This window comes from Rhinolophus ferrumequinum, chromosome 18 (assembly GCF_004115265.2).
Source record: "Rhinolophus ferrumequinum isolate MPI-CBG mRhiFer1 chromosome 18, mRhiFer1_v1.p, whole genome shotgun sequence".
NCBI lineage: Eukaryota > Metazoa > Chordata > Mammalia > Chiroptera > Rhinolophidae > Rhinolophus > Rhinolophus ferrumequinum.
This window is the reverse complement of record NC_046301.1, coordinates 62,458,607-62,479,231: the sequence shown is the minus strand read 5'-3', so window position 1 is coordinate 62,479,231 and position 20,625 is coordinate 62,458,607. Positions and strand designations below refer to the sequence as shown.

The window sequence follows — 20,625 nt, the reverse complement described above, 5'->3', positions numbered from 1 at the left end:
ATGAAGAACTGGAAAATCTAAACAGACCGATCACCAATAAGGAAATTGAATCAGTCATCCAAAACCTTGCCAAAAGCAAAAATCCGAGACAAGATGACTTCACTAGTGAATTCTACAAAATCTTCAAAGAGGGGCCGGCCCGGTGGCTCAGGCGGTTGGAGCTCCATGCTCCTAACTCCGAAGGCTGCTGGTTCGATTCCCACATGGGCCGGTGGGCTCTCAACCACAAGGTTGCCAGTTCAATTCCTGAAGTCCCTCAAGTGATGGTGGGCTCCGCCCCCTGCAACTAAGATTGAGCATGGCACCTTGAGCTGAGCTGCTGCTGAGCTCCCGGATGGTTCAGTTGGTTAGAGTGCATCCACTCAACCACAAGGTTGCCGGTTTGACTCCCGCAAGGGATGGTGGGCTGCGCCCCCTGCAACTAACAATGGCAACTGGACCTGGAGCTGAGCTGCACCTGACACAACTAAGACTGAAAGGACAACAACTTGAAGCTGAGCGGCACCCTCCACAAACTAGGATTGAGGGGACAACAACTTGACTTGGAAAACAGGCCTGGAAGTACACACTGTTCCCCAGTAGAGTCCTGTTCCCCTTCCCCAATAAAATCTTAAAAAAAAAAAATCTTCAAAGAGGATCTAATACCTGTCCTGCTCAAACTCTTCCGAAAAATTGAAGAAGAGACAATACTCCCTAACTCATTTTATGAGGCCAACATTACCCTGATACCAAAACCTGGTAAGAACAACACAAAAAAAGAGAACTACAGACCAATATCTCTGATGAATACAGATGCAAAAATCCTAAACCAAATTCTAGCAAATCGAATGCAACAATGCATTAAAAAGATTATTCATCACGACCAAGTGGGGTTTATCCCAGGGGCACAAGGATGGTTCAACATACGCAAATCCATCAATGTGTTAAATAAACACATAAACAAAATAAAGGACAAAAATCATATGAGTATATCAATTGATGCAGAAAAAGCATTTGACAAGATACAACATCCATTTATGATTAAAACACTTAATAAAATAGGTAAGGAAGGAAATTACCTTAACATAATAAAGGCCATATATGACAAACCCTCAGCTAATGTCATAATTAACGGTGAAAAATTGAAACCCTTTGCTCTATGTTCAGTACATGACAGGGCTGTCCCCTATCACCTCTGCTTTTCAACATAGTGTTGGAAGTCCTTGCCAGAGCAATCAGGCAAGAGAAAGAAATAAAAGGCATCCAAATTGGGAATGAAGAAGTCAAACTGTCACTCTTTGCAGATGACATGATGCTTTATATAGAAAATCCTAAAGACTCCACCAAAAAGCTTTTAGAAACAATAAACGAATACAGTAAAGTTGCCGGCTACAAAATCAATGTACAAAAGTCCATTGCATTTCTATATACTAACAATGAAATCTAAGAAAAATAAATCTAAAAAAAGAATTCCTTTTGTAATTGCAACAAAATGATAAAATACCTAGGAATAAACTTAACCAAGGGTGTGAAAGACCTATATGCTGAAAACTATAAGACATTTTTAAAAAAAATTGAAGAAGACACAAAGAAATGGAAAGACATTCCGTGCTCATGGATTGGAAAAATCAACACAGTCAAAATGGCTGTACTACCCAAAGCAATATACTGATTTAATGCAATCCCCATCAAAATCCCAATGGTATTTTTTAAAGAAATAGAACAAAAAATCATCAGATTTGTTTGGAACCACAAAAGACCCCAAATAGCCAAATCAATCCTAAAAGAAAAGAACAATTCTGGAGGTATCACACTCCCTGACTTTATCCTGTACTACAGGGCAACAATAATCAAAACAGCATGATATTGGCAGTAAAACAGACACATAGACCAATGGAATAGAGTTCAGAACCCAGAAAAAAACCCACATAAATATGGACAGATAATATTTGACAAAGAAGCAAAAAACATACAATGGAGAAAAGACAGCTTCTTCAATAAATGGTGCTGGCAGAATTGGAAAGCCACGTGCAAAAGAATGAAACTGGACTGCTATCTGTCAACATGTACCAAAATTAATTCAAAATGGATCAAAGACTTAAGCATAAGACTTGAAACAATAAACTGCATAGAAGAAAACATAGGTACTAAACTTATGGACCTTGGGTTCAAAGAGCATTTCATGAATTTGACTCCAAAGGCAAGGGAAGTAAAAGCTAAAATAAATGAATGGGACTACATCAAACTTAAAAGCTTCTGCACCGCAAAAGAAACCATCAACAAAATAAAGAGGTAACCAACTGAATGGGAGAAGATTTTTGCAAACAGCACCTCTTGATAAGGGGCTAATACCCAAAACATACAAGGAACTCATACAACTCAACAACAAAAAAACAAACAACCCAATTGAAAAATGGGCAGAGGACCTGAGGAGACATTTCTCCAAAGAGGACATACAAATGGCAAATAGACATATGAAAAAATGCTCTACATCACTAATCATCAGAGAAATGCAAATAAAAACCACAATGAGATATCACCTCACCCCAGTCAGAATGGCTATCATCAACAAGACAAATAGTAACAAGTGTTTGGAAGGATGTAGAGAAAAAGGAACCCTCATACACTGTTGGCGGGAATGCAGACTGGTGCAGCCGCTATGGAAGGCAGTGTGGAGGTTCCTCAAAAAATTACAAATGGAATTACCATATGATTCAGCAATCCCTCTCCTGGGTATCTACCCAAAAAATCTGAAGATATTGATTCATAAAGACAAGTGTGCTCCAATGTTCATTGCAGCTATAGTCACAGGGCTCAAGACATGGAAACAAGCAAAATGTTTCGAAAGACGAATGGATAAAGAAGTTGTGGTATATATACACAATGGAATACTATTCAGCAGTAAGAAAAGATGAAATAGGACCATTTGTGACAACATGGATAGATCTTGAGATTATAGTGCTAAGCGAATAAGTCAGACAGAAAATGTAGAGAACCATATGATTTCGCTGATATGTGGTGTATAAACCAAAAACAAAAAAAAAACAAACAAGACAAGTAAATAAGAAACAAAAACTCATAGACACAGACAATAGTTTAGTAGTTACCAGAGGGTAAGGGGGTGAGGGGTGGGAGATGAGGGTAAAGGGGATCAAATATATAGTGATAGAAGGAGAACTGACTCTGGGTGGTGAATATACAATGTGACTTACAGAGGATGTAATACAGAATTGTATATCTGAAATTTATGTAACTTTACTAACAATTGTCACCCCAATAAACTTTAATTTAAAAAACAAAAACAAACAAAATTTTAAAAAAACATTGTCACGGGGATACAAAAGTCAGCTTGGGGAATATAATCAATAATGTCGTAAAGTTTTTGTAGCATGTCAGATGGGCACATGTATTATTAGGGAGACCACTTCATGGACAGTGTAGGTACTTAACCACTGCACTGTACACATGAAGCTGGATGATATTGTATGTTAACAATAATTTATATATATATATGTATAGTCATGGGATATGGAGTACAGCATAGGGAATAGAGTCAATGGAATTTTAATAGGATGCCAGAGGGGCAATAGATTGGGGGAGAGGGGTTTGAAATGTCTTTGTAAGGGGTTAAATGTCTATTACATTGTTTTGTACACCTGAAACGAATTTAAAAAAAAAAAACCACAATAGGACATATATGATTAATTTAAGAGGTAAAGACAAACTTCTTTGTCCCAAACTTTTGCTAGAAAATAAATATTTTTATTTAATTACTCTAAATTAAATGATTTTTATAATAATAGGATGTAGTATTAACTCAGATTCAAGTATTTTAAGACACAATGATTACTTCTAAAATATCCCTGATTTCATTCAGTGCTGTGACTCCATTGACACGGATCATTATAATTAGCATTTTATATTTATTTGTTTAAAGACCCATTTTTTATTCTCACTTTTTATTTAAAATTGCATTAATTAGCATTATAATTAATTTTGAAGATACTTTTCAGAGACAGGACATTTTAATTTCTTTTCATATGAATATATTTTCTTTTGTCTTAGAAACAGATGACAGTTTTACTGGTTTTATTAAGTAATTTATGGTTCCTCTTAAAACTATGCTTCATTTATTTGGGGCGTGGGGCACTGAGATTTGCAGAAAAGATAAGATCAAATTAGTTTTATACCTTTGAGCTAAGTCATTTTCTTCAATATTGTATATTTGAGATTATTTCAAATGAAAAGGATTATTTTTTAATGTTAAAAAAAAAAAAGACTCAGGGCCTCATTAATCAGAATGTTCCCAACAGGCTTCACACTTCAACTTCACACAGCCGCCAGATTCAGGGTGGCTGAAAGCTAATAAGCCAAGGATCCATCTTAAGTTAGAAAAAGAACCGCCAAGAAATTAGAAAAAAAGAGAAAATGACAAGAAGGATGAATATCAAATAAAGATTGACAGAAGGTCAACCAGGCCACAGGTTAGTCCTTTGAAAAACGTTAATAAAGTAGCCAAACTTGTGAAAAGATTCAGAAGACCAATTTTTTTTAAATGACATGAATGAAAAGCAGCACATACAGATAAAATAAAAATTCAAAATCTAAGAAAATATTATCAATGACTATAAGCTGACAATTTGGAAAAATGAAATGAAATGAAAAAATTCCCATAAAAACATTAGAAATAAAGGCTGAATTGTCCTATGATTATTCAAAAAATAAAGCAATTAGTTAAAAACATACACATACACACACAGAATTCTACAAAATTTTCAAAGAAGAAATCATCCCAATTTAACACAAAATCTTTCAGACAGGGAAAAAGAAGGAATCACTCCCAACTCATTCTACCTAACCAGCATAACCCTGAAATCAAAAGCACACAAAAATATTAAAAGTTACATATTTATCTCACTTATGAATATAGTTGCAAAAATCCTCAGTAATAGCAAATTGGATACAACAATACAGGGAAAAATAATATAGCACACCCTTAGCGGGGTTATCTTAGACATCCAAGGATGGCTTGACAATAGGAAATCCATAATAAGCCACAGATTAAAAGAGAAACAACAAGAAAATCATCCCAATCGAACACTCAACACCCATTCATGATTTAAACTCTTAGTAAATTAGGAGAAAAGAAAATTCTTTAAGCTGATAAAGAATATCCATATTTAAAACAACAACAAAAAAATCAAGGATGAAAACAAACAAACCAAAAAACCTAGGCAAACATCACCCTAGTCGTGGAAATACTGGAAGCATTGCCTTTAAAATCAGGGACAAGACTGAATGAATAGCCACTGGACTGGAGCTCCTGGTCAGAAGAAGCAACTCAGAAATAGCAATCTGAGACTCAAGGATTAGAAAACAAGCAAAGGAAACTATCATTATTTGCAAATGATATGATCATTTATGTTAAAAAACCCAAGAGTATGCAGGCAAATTAACAGAAATATTAGTACAGTATAGCAAAGTGTCTGGAAATGTGATGAACGTATCAAAGATAACCGTTTTTTTTGCACTGACAGCAAACAAATTGAGAACACAACTTCAGCAAAGCAACATTTTCCAAGAGTGTCATAGACACTCAAGTACCCAGGAATAATTCCAACAAACGAAGTATGTATTTTCTACAGGGAGAACCATACAACCACATAAAGAGGTACTTAGAGAGGAAATATATTAACAGAGAAATATGCCAGATTTGAAAGCCAGATTTGATATCATAAAGATGTCAATTCTGCCCAGATTGATCTACAGATTTCATCTGATTCCACAGGCCCTGACAGACCAATGCCTCCACCTCTTGCATCTGAGCTGTCTTTGTGTTTTACTTTGGCCGGCAAAATGCAACACAGATGCCAGTTCCAACCAGAAGGCTCAGGACGCCTGGCAGGTCTCCTCCGCCTCTGCCATCATCCTGAGAATACTCCCAGACTTGCCTGCTTGAGGATGAGAGCTAAGTGGAGCCAAGCAGAGTAGCCCTAATGGTCCCAAGGGAGACCCGCCAACGCCTGGATGTGTGAGTGAGCGGGGACCATGACCCCCAGAGCTGCCCACCCTGCGCGCAGCAGTAGTAAACCACGTGCTTGTAAGCCACCCAGCTTTTGTGGTTGGCTGTTACACAGCATTTCTGGGGCAACAGGCTGTGGTGTTACACTATCAAAAATAACGAAATCAAAACAAGCCTTTGCATGGATGGGGGCAGGGCGATTGTGATTAATCCAACTCTGCCCCTGAAGTCCAACAACAATAAAAAAGGAATGTGTTGGTCCCATAAGCACGGTTTTCACAGCTTTTCCTTGTGCTGTGTGCAGGAATTCCTACACCCAGCTGTGTGCAGAAGGCACAGGACATAAAAGACAGAATTGAAGTCAGACAATAAAGTCAAGACAGTTAAAGCCATTGAATGGCTGCCAAATATGCATGTTCTTGGCTAGATGCTGAGAACAACACCCGTGGCCTCTAAGAGTTCATAAGTCTTAGAATAATCTAAATATTTAGATGAGCAGGGATCATCCTTCTAATTCCGAGTCATCCAATAACTTCCTATGTGATTTCTGAAAGCAACATCTTTTTATCAAAGACTAAGTTAAAAAAAAATTTTTTTGAAAGCCTTTTTAGTTAGTGCCGTGTCGCAAAGCACTGACAAGAATTAGAAGTCCAAGGGGAAAGCTCCAAAGTTCAAAGTGCTTCCATGGTCAGGTTTTCACACAGGTAACCTGAAACTTCAGTTTAAAACCAAGTTGGCGACAGCACCGTTTCCTTTCTTTTTGATACAGATAACGTGTTCCAGTAACAGTTGGCTGCTGTTTGATCTAGTTAGGTGACTGCCACTATTTTTGCCCTTACCCAAGCTCCACATTTTCTTCTGGGCTTTCCCAAACATTATTTCTGAAAAATTATGATTTGGCCTCAATATGAAACACCATAGGGACGATCCCCATTTTCAGAAAATCTGTGCTCTAAAAATTCCATCCATTTTTAAAACACAGGAAGCCTCCCAGGGAGGAACAGGAGATCAGCTGGGCAGGCCGATGCGGCTGCACGTGTCCCCTCGGTGGCCCCTCCACATCCGGGCGAGTCGCGGAAAGGAGAGGCGCCGCCCTATGCCCCCTCCGCCGCCCCCCGCGACGCCGCCTCACTTCCCGGTGCCCAGCTGTCCGCGGCTGCTGCGCGGCTCTCCCGGGAGGCCACAGCGGACGCCGATTGGCCGGCGGCATCCACAGGAGGGCGGCGCTGGCCGTGGACACCTCGATTGGCTGGCGGCGCCAGTAGCGGGAGGCCCCGATTGGCTAGAGGCTCAGAGGAAGCCAGCGGGCCACCCCCACATCTCTGAAGATCGGACAGTGGGGAAGGGGGATCGCGCGCCCCGCGTTGAAGCCCAGGCGGGACCAGGCCCGGCCGCAGTCTCCCAGCAAAACTCCCGTGGCTCACCGCATCCCGAGGGGAGCTATTCCAGGCTGATGGGCTGGGGTCCCGAGGGTCCCAGTCGGTCGTGCTACCCAAGGGCAGCCTGGAGAGGACGGGGTCTGGAGTGCGGTGTCCACCGCTCTGGGCGCCTGCGACCAGGACAAGCACCCATGGGGAGGGTCCTCCAGGATACAGAAGGAAGACCTGATTCCTTCACTGCAATTGGAATGTGCTTGGGGCGGGGACCCGAGGATCCTACAGGGTCGTGGGAGACTGTGTGCTATCACTGTTCTCCATCGATGACCCACTGCGCTGAGTCCAGTAAATGCTTTCTACCCCGAGGTCACTGGGACGGGGGCGGCCTGGGAGCCAGGGGCAGGGTACTAGACTGCTTCTCCGGGGATCAGGGGCCGGACCACCCATGCCGGGGCCTCCCGGGTAAACTGGGCACCCCAGGACAGTAGACATAAACCGGGGACATGGAGCATCCGAGGTTCCTCTCATCCATCCTGGAGCCAGCTCCACTGCTTTGAAGACCCCAAAGGTGTATTTCCCCCCCACCTGGTTTTCCGCCTGCGGCTGCAGTGCTGAGGATGACCACCAGGGGGCGGGCCGTGCCCACTGTGCTCAATGGAGCGACTGGCGAGGGAAGGGGACACCCAGGGGTCATTCTGGGCGTGCCCCTGCCTCCAACTCAACTTGCACCTTTTATTATTAGACTCCAGTTCCACAATGTGAGCTGCTCAGAGGCGGGAGGGGGTTCCGAGACCCTCTCATTGACTCATTCAACTACTGTGAAAACAAAATTACTTTTGCCGGGATATCAGACAATTCTTTATATACTGCTTTTATTTCACATCATGGCCATAAGTATTTTTGCAGTTTGATACCATTCGAATTGTTTGACCCATTCCTCTTCTGTCCCATCCCAGTGTAAAACTAATCGTCCCTGGACCTGGATGAGATTACCAGGGTGGGGACCGTGAACGCAGGCACGCCGGAGAAGCTACTAGAATATGTAGTGTCTGCCCTCCAGAGCAGACTCCGTGTCCCCATCTTCCCATCTATCCACTGAAACTTCTCCAGCACCCAACAGGTCACACGCCTGCTGCGGAAAAGGTGGGCACCTCTCCCTGTACAGCACAGTGGTTACTCTGCCACCTCCTAGCTGTGCGTCTTGGGAATGTCACCTCACCTCTGAGCCTGTTTGCTTGTGTGAAAACTGGGGTGCTATGGGGACCAAACTCTCTTGTGGGGATCTTGTCAGGATTAAATGAGATAAGCCATGGCGAGTGCTGACCCCATGCCTGGTCCCGTGGAAAGGGCTGCCAAGGGCTGTGGTCGTTCCTACTTATGATTTTCCTCTCCCATGAAGGAGCTTTCTGCCTCAAGCCTCACTTATTCTGTGGCCTTGGGAAGAGCTGTTTTCCATCTGTAAAGGCTTCACGTTCTATTGGGGAGAGTCCCCCGTCCTGGGTGTAGCCAGAGCAGGAACCCCTGAGGGCTGACTGAGGTATCTGAGGTTCATTCAGTCAAGAATGTAATATTAGGGCTGGCCCGGTGGCTCAGGCGGTTAGAGCTCCGTGCTCCTAACGCCGAAGGCTGGCGGTTCGATTCCCACATGGGCCAGTGGGTTCTCAACCACAAGGTTGCCGGTTTGACTCCCGCAAGGGATGGTGGGCTGCGCCCCCTGCAACTAGCAATGGCAACTGGACCTGGAGCTGAGCTGTGCCCTCCACAACTAAGACTGAAAGGACAACAACTTGAAGCTGAATGGCACCCTCCACAACTAAGATTGAAAGGACAACAACTTGACTTGGAAAAAGTCCTGGAAGTACACACTGTTCCCCAATAAAGTCCTGTTCCCCTTCCCCAATAAAATCTTTAAAAAAAAATAAATAAATAAATAAATAAATAAATATATATATATATATATATATATATATATATATGTATATAATATTAAGTGCCTACTGTGTGCAGGCCCTTTTCTAGGCACTGGGTGTAGTTCACTGAATGGGGCAGACTGAAGTCCCTTTCCGCCCCAGGCTTCCATTCCAGCCCGGGCCTTGGCCAATCCCATGAGACATCACAGACATCCCTGAGGGCCACAGGACGCTCAATGCGACGCCCTCCTGACCTCCTCTGGATATGGATTCCTCTGCTTCGTTGTCAGGGGGACAGACTCCAGGAACAACTAAGAGTGAGTGGGCTTTGGGATAAGGCAGAGGGCTCCCATCTCTGTGGTGACGGATTTCTGGGGGCTGAGGCCGGGGGACCAGCATCTGGAGGATGTGACTTTATTGGCCTGAAGCAGTTTGTGGCTTACACGCAGCTCAGCATGCCCAGCCCACACCTGGAGCACCGTGCCCACTTCTTTTGACACAGCTGGCTGACCAGGAACCCAGGGAGGCAGAACCCTAGAGTGAAACCTATGGGGAGGGGTCAGTGCTGGGGCTGCTCAGGGAGGAACTGCCAGAGGCTAGAGCAGGATCGGAAGCCACTGTCCTCAGACCACACGTCAGGTGGACTCAGCCTGGGAAGACATCCTTCTCTGGAAAGCTCTGGGATGTGTTCCGTGTTTGGCCCCTGGGGAAGCAGGCCTGTGGATGATGTCCCCAATGGCCTTGTCCCCAGCACTGGCTCCTGCGCCATCTCAAAAGCCAGATCCAGCTGCATGACTACAGAAGCAAAGCCGCTCTAGAGCTGGAGACATTTGTCATTAAATCTGATGGCATCTCCGGGGGCATGGCCAGAGCCACAGCCACATGCACACCAGTTCTAGCAGCAACTGTGGCACGAGAGCTGGCTTCTGCTGGGCCGGAAGGACCGCTACAGCCATGTGAGGCACCTGTGGAGCTGGGGCTGCATTTGGCTCCTCCCTCAGCACCCTCTCCTAAGCTCCACCCAGCACCAGAGCTGGCCTTCTCCCCTCTGCTGGTAGCATGTTTTGTTTTTCCTTTTTCTTTCATATTTTTAAAATTTTGATAAATATTTTATGTGTTAAAATTTAGATTCAATAAAATGTAACCTTTTAATCATTTTAAATTGTGCGATTCAGGGGTATTAAGTACTTCTGTAAGTATTTCTATATAAATTTCGAAATTAGGTCACCATTTCCACAAAGAGATACCTTTTGAGGCATTTTATGGGGACTGTATTGAATCTATAAATCAAATTGGGGAGAACTGATATTTTAACACTATACCAGCGGAAAAGGTACCATATTTTAAAAAGGAAGAAATGATAAGCTCAGAGCAAATATTTGCAACTCACATCTCAGGCTAAGGGCCTAACACCCCCTATAAATAAAGAGATCCTAGAAACCAATGAGGAAAAGAGCAGCTACACAGTATAGAATGGGCAAAATACATTATAATACACTTCATGAAAAATAAATATAAATAGCCTTAACTACGTGATGCTCAGTCTCAGCCCGAACACAAAATTAAACCCAGAAGACTGAGAATGCACTCCGAAGGTGTGTACAAATAGGAACTTTTATTCATTCCTGATGAGGTACAAGTTGCCTTCCAAAGGAAGCAGTTTGGCCATGTCTATCAAACGACAAATGTATTTACCCTTTGATTCAACTATCCCAGTTCAGGGAATTAAGTCCATGTAAACACGTCTACATTGGACATAAGCAGTCATTCACTGCAGCCTTCTTCATACAAGCAAAACACTGGAAACCCAGTTTCCTTCACTGTGGATCTGGTTAAATGAATGATGACCATCCCTGAGATGACACACAGTGTAGGCGGAAAGACCAGGAAGAAAGAGTGGAGGGAGGAAACTCTTTATCTACTGATTTGCAGCCCTTTCGCTGGTCCTGCCTGCCTGCAGGGCTGGCCCTCTCTGTTTTGTCCCTCCCATGGGAAGCTGGTTTTTTTGAACACCTGGAGACATGGCTTGACTAGTGTGCCACCAATGCCAGGGTCATTGTGGCCACTGGAGGTTCGAGCCCAGGGATCCCGGCCAAGTGTGGACACTGACCAGAGGGGAGCCCCAGCCAGTCTTCTGAAGGACATTGCTCAGTTCCTTTGGTAAACTCAAACTCCAGCGTCCGGGGTTCCCAGTGGGAAGACAGATCAGGGAGGTCTTTGTGTGTCTCACAGGAACAAGAGAAATTTGGTGGAGGAACCAAGGAATGCTTCTCTCACATGCCTATTTTACAGATGGGAATGGCCACCTGGGAGTACACGAAGCCTGGGCACTCACGCCAAGGCCCACATCCCCTCCAGCTCCTCTCAGGACGGTCCCGAGCTGCTGGACAAGGACACGGGCACGGCCCGCTCCTCCTGGCAGCTGCTCCCAAACAAGCGGGACGGCCTGCCTGTGGCCCACACTCCTGTCAGTCAGCTCCCTGTGAGCAGGTGCGGTCCTTTTCTGTGCTGTATCCCCAAGCCTCCAGAATAGCGCCTGGCAGCAGGAGGTACGTACACATGCACTGAGCCAGTGTGATCCCCCACCAGTCCTATGAGGTGGCTGCTGTCCCCTTACAGATGAGACCCGAGACACAAAGAAGTCTTGGGGTGACTGGTTCGTTCATCATTGCATTCCTGTGCAGGGCTCCCTGTCATGTGCAGGCGGCTGCAACACTCATAAAAACACGAGCCCCAGACACCTTCACAGCCCTCAGAGCTGACAGCTCAGCAGGTGAGACAGGATCTAACCCACAGGCAGCAGGTGGGGCTACAGAGCCCCAGCCCCTGCTAGCACAAGGCCTACACAACTGGGCTTGGACAGCTCTGGCACCAGCTCAAGTGTTCCCGCCAGCTCTGGTCCTAGCTGCAGACCTATAGCAACGTCTATAAGCCATTCTCTCACCAGTTCTAGAACCAGTGACAGAATCGGAGTGCCACAGAAGGAGAGCCAATTCTAGAACCAGCTCCAGCACCAGCTCTGGCACCAGGTCCTATGCCAGTTCCACAGCCAAGGCCAGTGGTGTCTCTAGCACTCGGGGTGGCACCGCTCCAGGGCCAGATGCATCCTGGCGGCCTCACCAGCATCAGCTCCTGAGGCAGCAGCGGCTCCTATACCCGGGCTGCCCTTCTCCCCGTGCCTGTAACTTTTATTTCCTTTTTCTATTTTATCTATTTTACGCTTTACATTGTATGTTTCAAAATTTACACACAGTGAAAATTTACCTGTTAATCATTTTAAATGGTACTACTCAATGCCATTAAGTAAAATTCAGTGTGCTGTTGCAACCATCACCACCATCTATTTCTAGAATGCTCCATCACACCGTACACATTAATGCAAACGCCCACCACCTATCACTCCTCTCTTCCTGGGTGTGGGCCACTGCCACCTCTGCCCACAGGCACCCTGGGACACCCACTCTCCCAGTGGGTCTGACCACTGCAAAGCCAGCCTTTCACTCAGCCACAAAGGCCCCAAATGAGGGCCCCAGAGAAGAGCCCCGGACCAGCGGCAGCTCCCCTCCAAGTCCGGTGCCCATCAGAGGCAGCCCAACATCAGCAGAGGGGCTCGACTGGTGTGTTCCGCGAGCACTCAGCTGGCTCCTCCAGCTCTGGAGTGAAGAAGACCAACATGAGCTTTTTCCTGCAGTCCTCTGATGGCCAAGAAAAGGAGTGCCTGCCCCTTGTCTGACAGCACTGCCTGAGCACCTGCCTTCTCAGTGCCACTGTTCTCCAGTCTGCACCCACAAAAGGAGCCAAGAAGCCCCAGGTTCTCGGAGTTCCCAAGGACCCCAAGATGCACCCCGCCATGGGGTACCCTGCAAAATCTGGGACCTCGGTGGACCTTACCACTCCCCTGTGCCAGGAGTGGACCTCCTCGGCCCCCACCATCGCCAGCTCCAGTTCGGCCTCCAGCAGCATCTCCTTGTCAGCTTCCACCCTGCCCTGGGCGGCCACACAGCCACAAGCACCACGCCTCCGTGCTGCTCTGCACTCTGCCCGTCAGCCTGGAGCCACTCGGACAGGAGCGCCCTGATCTGGGCAGGCGGGACAGTCCCCTTGGTGCCCGCTCGGACCTCTCTGGGTGTTGTTCCTTTGACCAGTAGCCAGCTCTGGCCTTCCAGGTAGCACACCCCGTCCTGGGAGGCAGACAATGACCACAGCCCTCCACTGCACACAAGAGCACACCCAGGCAGATCTCATCCCCCGGGGCTCTTGGTGGGGGTGGGTAACATGTTCGGCTCAGCTCTCCAAGGCTATGGCTCTAGACTGTTTCCTGCCCAGCCCCAACCCACAGTGCTCCCTGGCTGCCTGGCATTTAGAGTCCTGTGTGATCTGGTCCTGATGAACCCAGTATGCACCCCTCACCCCCATTCCAGCCTCCCTAGAGCTTTACTCACTCAGGGGCCCTCACAGCCCCTTGCCTGCTCTGCCCCTCTCTATAGTCCCTCATCCATGAGGGATTCACCTCCAAGTCTGGGCCCAGGGGCCACCTCCTTGGGCTTCCATGCAAGCACCACCTTTGGGGTCAGACTGACCTGGGGCCCTGTCACAGCCCTGTGACAGGCAAGCTTCTACCCTGACTTCACAGAGACTCAGTTCAGTGGGGCTCAGTCACTTAGAGCTGAGGGACCTTGAGTGCTGGGGCCACTGCTCATCTATAAAATGGGGTGAACTCAATCAATGAGCATGTGGGGCTTCCTAATGACAGTACTGCCCCCAACACTCACTCTGCTTTCACTGTGGGGCCACTTCCTCCCAGGGCTCCCTCCTGGCCCCTTCTACACCAGCCTAGGCTGCGGCCAGGGGTCCTGCCTCAGAAAACAGGGAGGGCATAGAGGAGGAAGGGTAAAAAGCAGCCTGACTTTCTCCCTGCCTAGACTCGGTGTCAACGGCTGTCTCCGGCCCCCTGCCCCAGCCATGCACGAGCTGGCCCCTAGGATAGTCTGAGGAGGACAGCTGGACGGTGTATTCCATGACTCTATGTACCCAGGTCTCTGGCCCACCTGGCCGGAGTGGGACAGCATGGAGGTTCCAGGGGTCATGGGTTCTCAAGAGCAGTGGCCACCAGGGACGAGTGGTACCGCCTGGCTGGGAGCTGTGGGTGCACAGCGCATGCAGCGAGGTGACATCTTGCGCACGTGCTGTCCGTGGCCCTATGCACGTCCAGCCACCCCCACCCAGAAGCTGGGTCCGTGGTGAGCTGGGCTCACACAGTTCAGTGTCTGACTCCCATGTGACAATTGTGAAACTAAGGCCAGGAGAGGCAGGGGTTGGTCCAGGCAGGGAGGTGGGTGGAATCCAGAGAAGGGAGGGTTCCAGCCTCCTAGGCCAGGGCTCAACCCTCCCAAGAGGTTATTTTGGGAATGAGAGCCCCTAAGATCCTGGGGCTCCCCACACGCACACCCACACACCCCCATCCCCTCCTAACTATCCATCTATATGCTGGGTATGTAGAAAACATTTTTTGGAGTAGATGAGAAACAGTGTTACCAGTAGAAAGGAGCAATTGGGTAGAAGACAAAATTAAAAACATTTTGGATGTTAACAGGTTATTTTTACTATAGGGAACCCCCATATAACACAGCTGTTAGGTTCCTAACAAATGCTGTGTTATGCGAATCTGTGTTATACAAAACAAAGAACTAGTACAAAAAAGAGGGTTAGGTTCCAAAAATTTAAAAAGCATACTATTATGTTTTTATAATTGAGAGAAATATCTTTATTAAAGCAATTTTCACCAAAAGTATAACATATTAATATGTATTAAATAATGTTTTCTTCGTCATCACTACTAAGCTTTTATTACATTCGGTGTTGTTCGGGGATTTCCCTAATTTTGAATGAGACAGTTTTTGCTCTTAAAAGATCTTATTACGCTCCGTGTGGTTCGGGGATTTCTCTAATTCTCAAACCGTGTTAGAGTGAAACTATGTTCTAGGATGCTGTGTTGTACGAGTGTTTTCCCCAATTCTCGAACCGTGTTATGGAAGTGTCGTCTTATACGGGAGTTACCTGTAATACATACCTTTTTTAAAATTTTCAAAAATAGTTCAATGTGAATGTGAGAAAAAAACTTTTATATTTCTTTGAGCAGTCCAAAAATACAGGGCTAACATTATTTTTTATAGATATTTAAAAAATATTTTGTTGATTATTTATAAAGAAAATTGGCAAATTGTAAATTAAGTAAATTACTATTTAGAATGTGCTTCAAATGATCTTGGGAAATATTTTGACTCTGCAGAGATGGATTTATTTATTTAGGACATACAACTGAGGGAAAATAGTTGTATGATAAAAAATAATTACCTATTGGTTGAGAATATTCCTTCCAGTATTGTACAGTACTAAAATCTTGGCAACCGCATTAGACATTAGTTTGGTTCTCCTGCCCTCTAGTGGTCATTTCTCAGAATGCAGACAAAGCTGCATTAAGGCTTTGGAGCTTCGAGGAAACTGAGAAATTTTCTAACTCAGTTTCATCATTTTAATTTTGCATCATAATCACCATGTCTCAATTACATATTCTCTTGAGATAACTGAAATAAAATTGAATTTTGACATCACTTGACTATTTGACTTAGTAATCATCCAAAGCTACAGTAATTTTCTGTAAAATTTTTACATAGACAATGTAATTTTAGACCTTATAACCACCGCATAAAGGGTGTTTTGCAAATAAATAAATGAGGCACTGTTAAATGTACTTCCTGTTTCCTACTATTAAGTCCTTTATACACTGCATTTTTATTTCTCATAACCACCTCATATACACTGAAGTATATACAGTATTATTCAGATTTCACGAGCAAATAAAGTGATACTGAAGGAGGCTAATAGAACTTAGGAAGTGGTACATCCCAGGATTGAAACAGAGTTCAATGCCTTAAATTTCCTTCTTCTTTTAAAATTCCATATAGTTAATTAATTTTGAATAGATTTCAAATTATTTAACCCAAATAAATTGGTAGTGTGTTTTAATGTTTTAACATATTAGTTTAAGCAACATTTATGCACCGTATTTTTTCACATGCTAACATAGGTCAACATCAAAGCCCTGGGTTCTTTTACAAAGTTTAAGAACCAGCCCCATTTCAGAGGTGAGTTTTTAGAAAGTCTAAAAAGAAAAGGTTTTCATTTTTTAACTCAAGAATTTAGATGCAGAGACTAGGGTTTAGTGTCCTTTTCATGGAAGACAGCAAATACGTGCTTGTGGTCTAAGAAACAGTTGACCCTGGAAAAGAGTTATATTTGTACAGAACTGAGTATGATTTCAGATAAAAATGATTATTAGCTTCAAAAAGATTTCTCACTGCATGGAACTCAAGACTAAGCTTTGTTAAAGTCCTTTGTCTAAAATAGCTCCATTAAAAAAATCCCTGGGGCATTTGTCTGACAGCCATTTCCAGATCAGATCATTTGTGATCAAGCTACTAGTCCTCCAGAGACAGGACTCTCTGGTCATTCCAGCCAGTAATGGCTTTTCCTCCCTTGAATATCTATGACATCTGGTTTATGCTGCTCATACAGTACTGACTTCACACATAGGAACAATGCAGCAGCCCCAAAGAACTAAAGAAAAAGAATCATCCTCTAAGAGTTAAACACGTAAAACCCGTACGTAATGGGCAAGATACGCTGCTAATGAAATAACCAGGGGTGTGTCTGGAAATGGGTGGCTCTTACAGGATCACACTGACTGGACTGAGGTCTCAGGGAGGCAGATCAGAGACTCGGCCATAAACAGGACAGCTGAAATCTTGGGCCAGTTATACTGTATTCTGTATGAAAAGAGCACTAAAATATTCATGTAACCTTTTTCTGTTAATGTAATAATAGCTATGTGAAATACTTAAATGCAATTGTTCTAAGTATTAATTCAAGCAATTCTCACCCCCATCCCCAGGAGATGGGTATTCTTGTAAACCAGACATTCATGATGAATAAATTAAAACACAGACAAGTTCAGTAACTTCCAGGATTTCCATCTAGTAAGTAGGGAGAAGTCTTTCCTGGGTTCTAGGATCAGCACACGTGAACACCGCTGTCGTGCGGGAGACCCTGCTCACTGCGCCATTTGTCGTGTGGGGCCTCTGTTCCCGCTCCCCACATAAGCACGCAGGATATGGCTAGGCCAAAAAGGAACACCCACGGAGCCACAGATAGGGGAGTCATACCACTATAGTCTCACTGGCGGCCAGGGGAGACACACGCAGTAGTAGCCACGTGATCCGCAGTCCCCCATTCACTTTTCTGCCTGCCAACCAACCAACCAATCAACGCAACCCCGCAGTGACATCAGTAGCCAATTGGCTAACCAGTTACAGCTGATGGCCAACCAATCACAGTTGATGGTCATTCACCACCTGAGCCAGCACCTCCCCATGCGAGGCCGAGAGCCTAGAAACTGCTCTCTGGGACTCTGTCCCAACAACCCCATTCTACAGTGCCTCATTTAAGACGTTCTACCCTTGTGATGGTTATTGTTATGTGACAACTTGATCGGTCCCCTGGGTGCCCAGATATTTGGTAGAACATTATTCTGGGTATTTCTGGATGAGATTAACATGTTAATTGGTAGAATAAAGCAGATTGCCCTCCCTAATGTGGATAGGTCTCATCTAACCAGTTGAAGGCCTGAATAGGACAAAAAAATCTGACTTTCCCCTGAGTAAGAAGGAATTCCTCCTGCCTGATGGCTTCTGAGCTGGGACACTGGTCTTCTCCTGACTTCGGACTTGGACACAGACTACAATTCATACCATTAGCTCTCCCCATCCTCAGGTCTTCAGACTCAGACTGAATTACACCATTGGCTCTCCTGGGTTTCTAGCTTGTTGACTGTTGATGTCGCAACTTCTCAGCCAACATAATCATGTGAGCCAATTCCTTATAATTAAATATATATATATATATATATATATATATATATGTGAATGTGTGTGTGTACATACACACACACACACGTATATACATACACAGAAATACATTCATACAGGTAGACAGCCTGGGAAAACCCAGACTAATACAGATTTTTGTCCTGAGATTGGGGAGATTACACATGACACACTCACTTACTGTAAACTCTCAAGAATGCAGAAATGTATGTGACCTTTCCACTGTATATCCAACACCTGTTCTAATTTCAGTGTAGGCTTCCCAAACTAAGCATGTGTTTACTGGATAGCAGAAGCGTCCAGATAGCAAGGATTTGAGCTTATTCTTTTCACCCACTGGCAAGGAAAGAAAGGGACCAGATCTTGGGGAAGAGGAAGCATTCTTTCATTCATTTATCAATCATTTCTTGGGTGTGTAGTAGGTAGTATGAAACAGCTTTTGCTCTAAGTGAAAGAATACAGGGATAAAATACATAATTCCTGCTCTCATGGACCTCACACTTCTTAGGATGACAAGTAAAATCCTAATTAACAGGGTGACTTCCATATCAATCTGAGTATGGACATAATAAAGAAGTTTCAAAATATACGAATCCAAAGCTAACAGAACGGAAAAGGGAAATAGACCCATAATCATAGTTTCCATAGCTGTGATTTCAATATGCTGATCTGCAACTGATATAACGAGTAAACAGAAAATAAGGTATAGAGGTGACCTGAACAACTCTATCCACCCCAACAGGGCATCATTGGCATGAGCGGAGCGCACTGGACCCAAACAAAGCAGAACACTCCTTTTCAGGAGCACCTGGTACACTCATCTAAACAGACTGTATTCTGGGCCATAAAATAAATTAGGATACGTTTAAAAAGACTGAAATCCAACATTTGCATCCCTCCTGGCCGCCAAGCCTCTCCGCTCTGGGTGCCGGTGGAGAGAGCTCGGTAGGGACAAGCTCTCTTGCATTTAGGGGTGACAAGCAGCAACGGCTTACGGACCCGAGCTTCACAAAGCCGGAGAGCGTGAGGGCAGCGGGAGATGGTGAGACACGTGGAAGAGGAACAATGAACAGGACCCGCCCCTGGTAGTGACCGTGGGGAGCCGGAGACGCCCGTCAGCCAGGAGTCGCCCCTGCTTTCTTGGGTAAGCGGATGGGAACGCGGCTTCCCAAAAATAAAAATAAAAGACAGGCACCCTCCAACCTTCTCTTCCTGCAACAAGAAGGACCGTTTCAACTTTTCTTCCTTCTCAAGCCCCGCCAGGTCACCCACCTGCCGTGGAGGGGAACCCGCAGCCCCAAAGCGCCAGCGAAAGCACCACGGTCCGAGGAGCGGAAGTCGCTTGTGCGCGAGCCGTAAAGCACGTCCGTTTCCGGTTCACGACACGCGCTCCGAGCGGCTCTGCGGGCCTTCCGCCGGTAAGCGTCCCTCGTCGACCCTCGCGAATTCCGTTTTTCCTTCATTCCGGGCACTTTTGTACTGTCGCCCCGTTCACTTTGGATCATGTTCAAGAAATTTGATGAAAAAGAAAACGTGTCCAACTGCATCCAGTTGAAAACGTCAGTTATTAAGGGTATTAAGAACCAGTTGACAGAGCAGTTTCCACGCATTGAACCATGGCTTAATCAAATCATGCCTAAGAAAGATCCAGTCAAAATAGTCCGATGCCACGAACATATAGAAATCCTTACAGTAAATGGAGAGTTACTATTTTTCAGACAAAGAGAAGGGCCTTTTTACCCAACTCTAAGGCTGCTTCACAAATACCCTTTTATCCTGCCACGCCAGCAAGTTGATAAAGGAGCCATCAAATTTGTACTCAGTGGAGCAAATATCATGTGTCCAGGCTTAACTTCTCCCGGAGCCAAGCTTTACCCTGCTGCAGTGGATTCGATTGTTGCGATCATGGCAGAAGGAAAACAGCATGCTCTGTGTGTTGGAGTCATGAAGATGTCTGCAGAAGATATTGAGAAGGTCAACAAAGGGATTGGCATTGAAAATATCCATTATTTAAATGATGGGCTGTGGCATATGAAGACATATAAATGAGCCTCAAAAGGAATACGCTCGGGCTAAATATGCACATTGTGCTGTGTCTGTGTCTGTCTGTGTAGCAGCATGAAGACAATACCTCTTTGGTTATGCTGAATAAATTCAACAGAAGCTAAAAAGAAAAGTAAAGATTTCGAACTTGTCCATATGTCTGTGTATCTGTCGTCGTATGCACATTTGTGTGTGTGTATGCATGTGAGTGTGTGTGTGTTTGAAGAGGAGTAATTAGTTTAGGTTTGCTGTCTTGTCTGTCCAAGCTGATATCAGTTCAAGCACAGGTAAATTATCTCTTGTAGAAAAATAGATTTCAAAGTCAAGAGCATTCAGTGGTACACAGGCCCAAT

At 45.0% G+C, this 20,625-nt stretch overlaps 1 protein-coding gene and 1 long non-coding RNA gene across 3 annotated transcripts; both read left to right on the top strand.

Annotated features, from left to right (window-relative positions):
* The first annotated feature begins 7,302 nt into the window (after positions 1–7,302).
* Positions 7,303–14,986, top strand: LOC117037511 (uncharacterized). Of its 2 annotated transcripts, none has more exons than XR_004425535.1 (3): positions 7,303–7,722; positions 8,334–8,520; positions 11,580–14,986. It is a non-coding gene; the product is annotated as an uncharacterized LOC117037511 (long non-coding RNA). The 2 variants fall into 2 exon arrangements; XR_004425534.1 differs by lacking the exon at positions 11,580–14,986 and adding an exon at positions 9,385–10,549.
* Positions 14,987–19,591: 4,605 nt separating this feature from the next.
* LOC117037981 (malignant T-cell-amplified sequence 1) lies at positions 19,592–20,414 on the top strand. The gene has a single exon (XM_033134540.1). The coding sequence runs from the start codon at positions 19,733–19,735 to the stop codon at positions 20,276–20,278; it is 546 nt and encodes a 181-aa protein (XP_032990431.1). The 5' UTR covers positions 19,592–19,732; the 3' UTR covers positions 20,279–20,414.
* Positions 20,415–20,625: the final 211 nt, after the last annotated feature.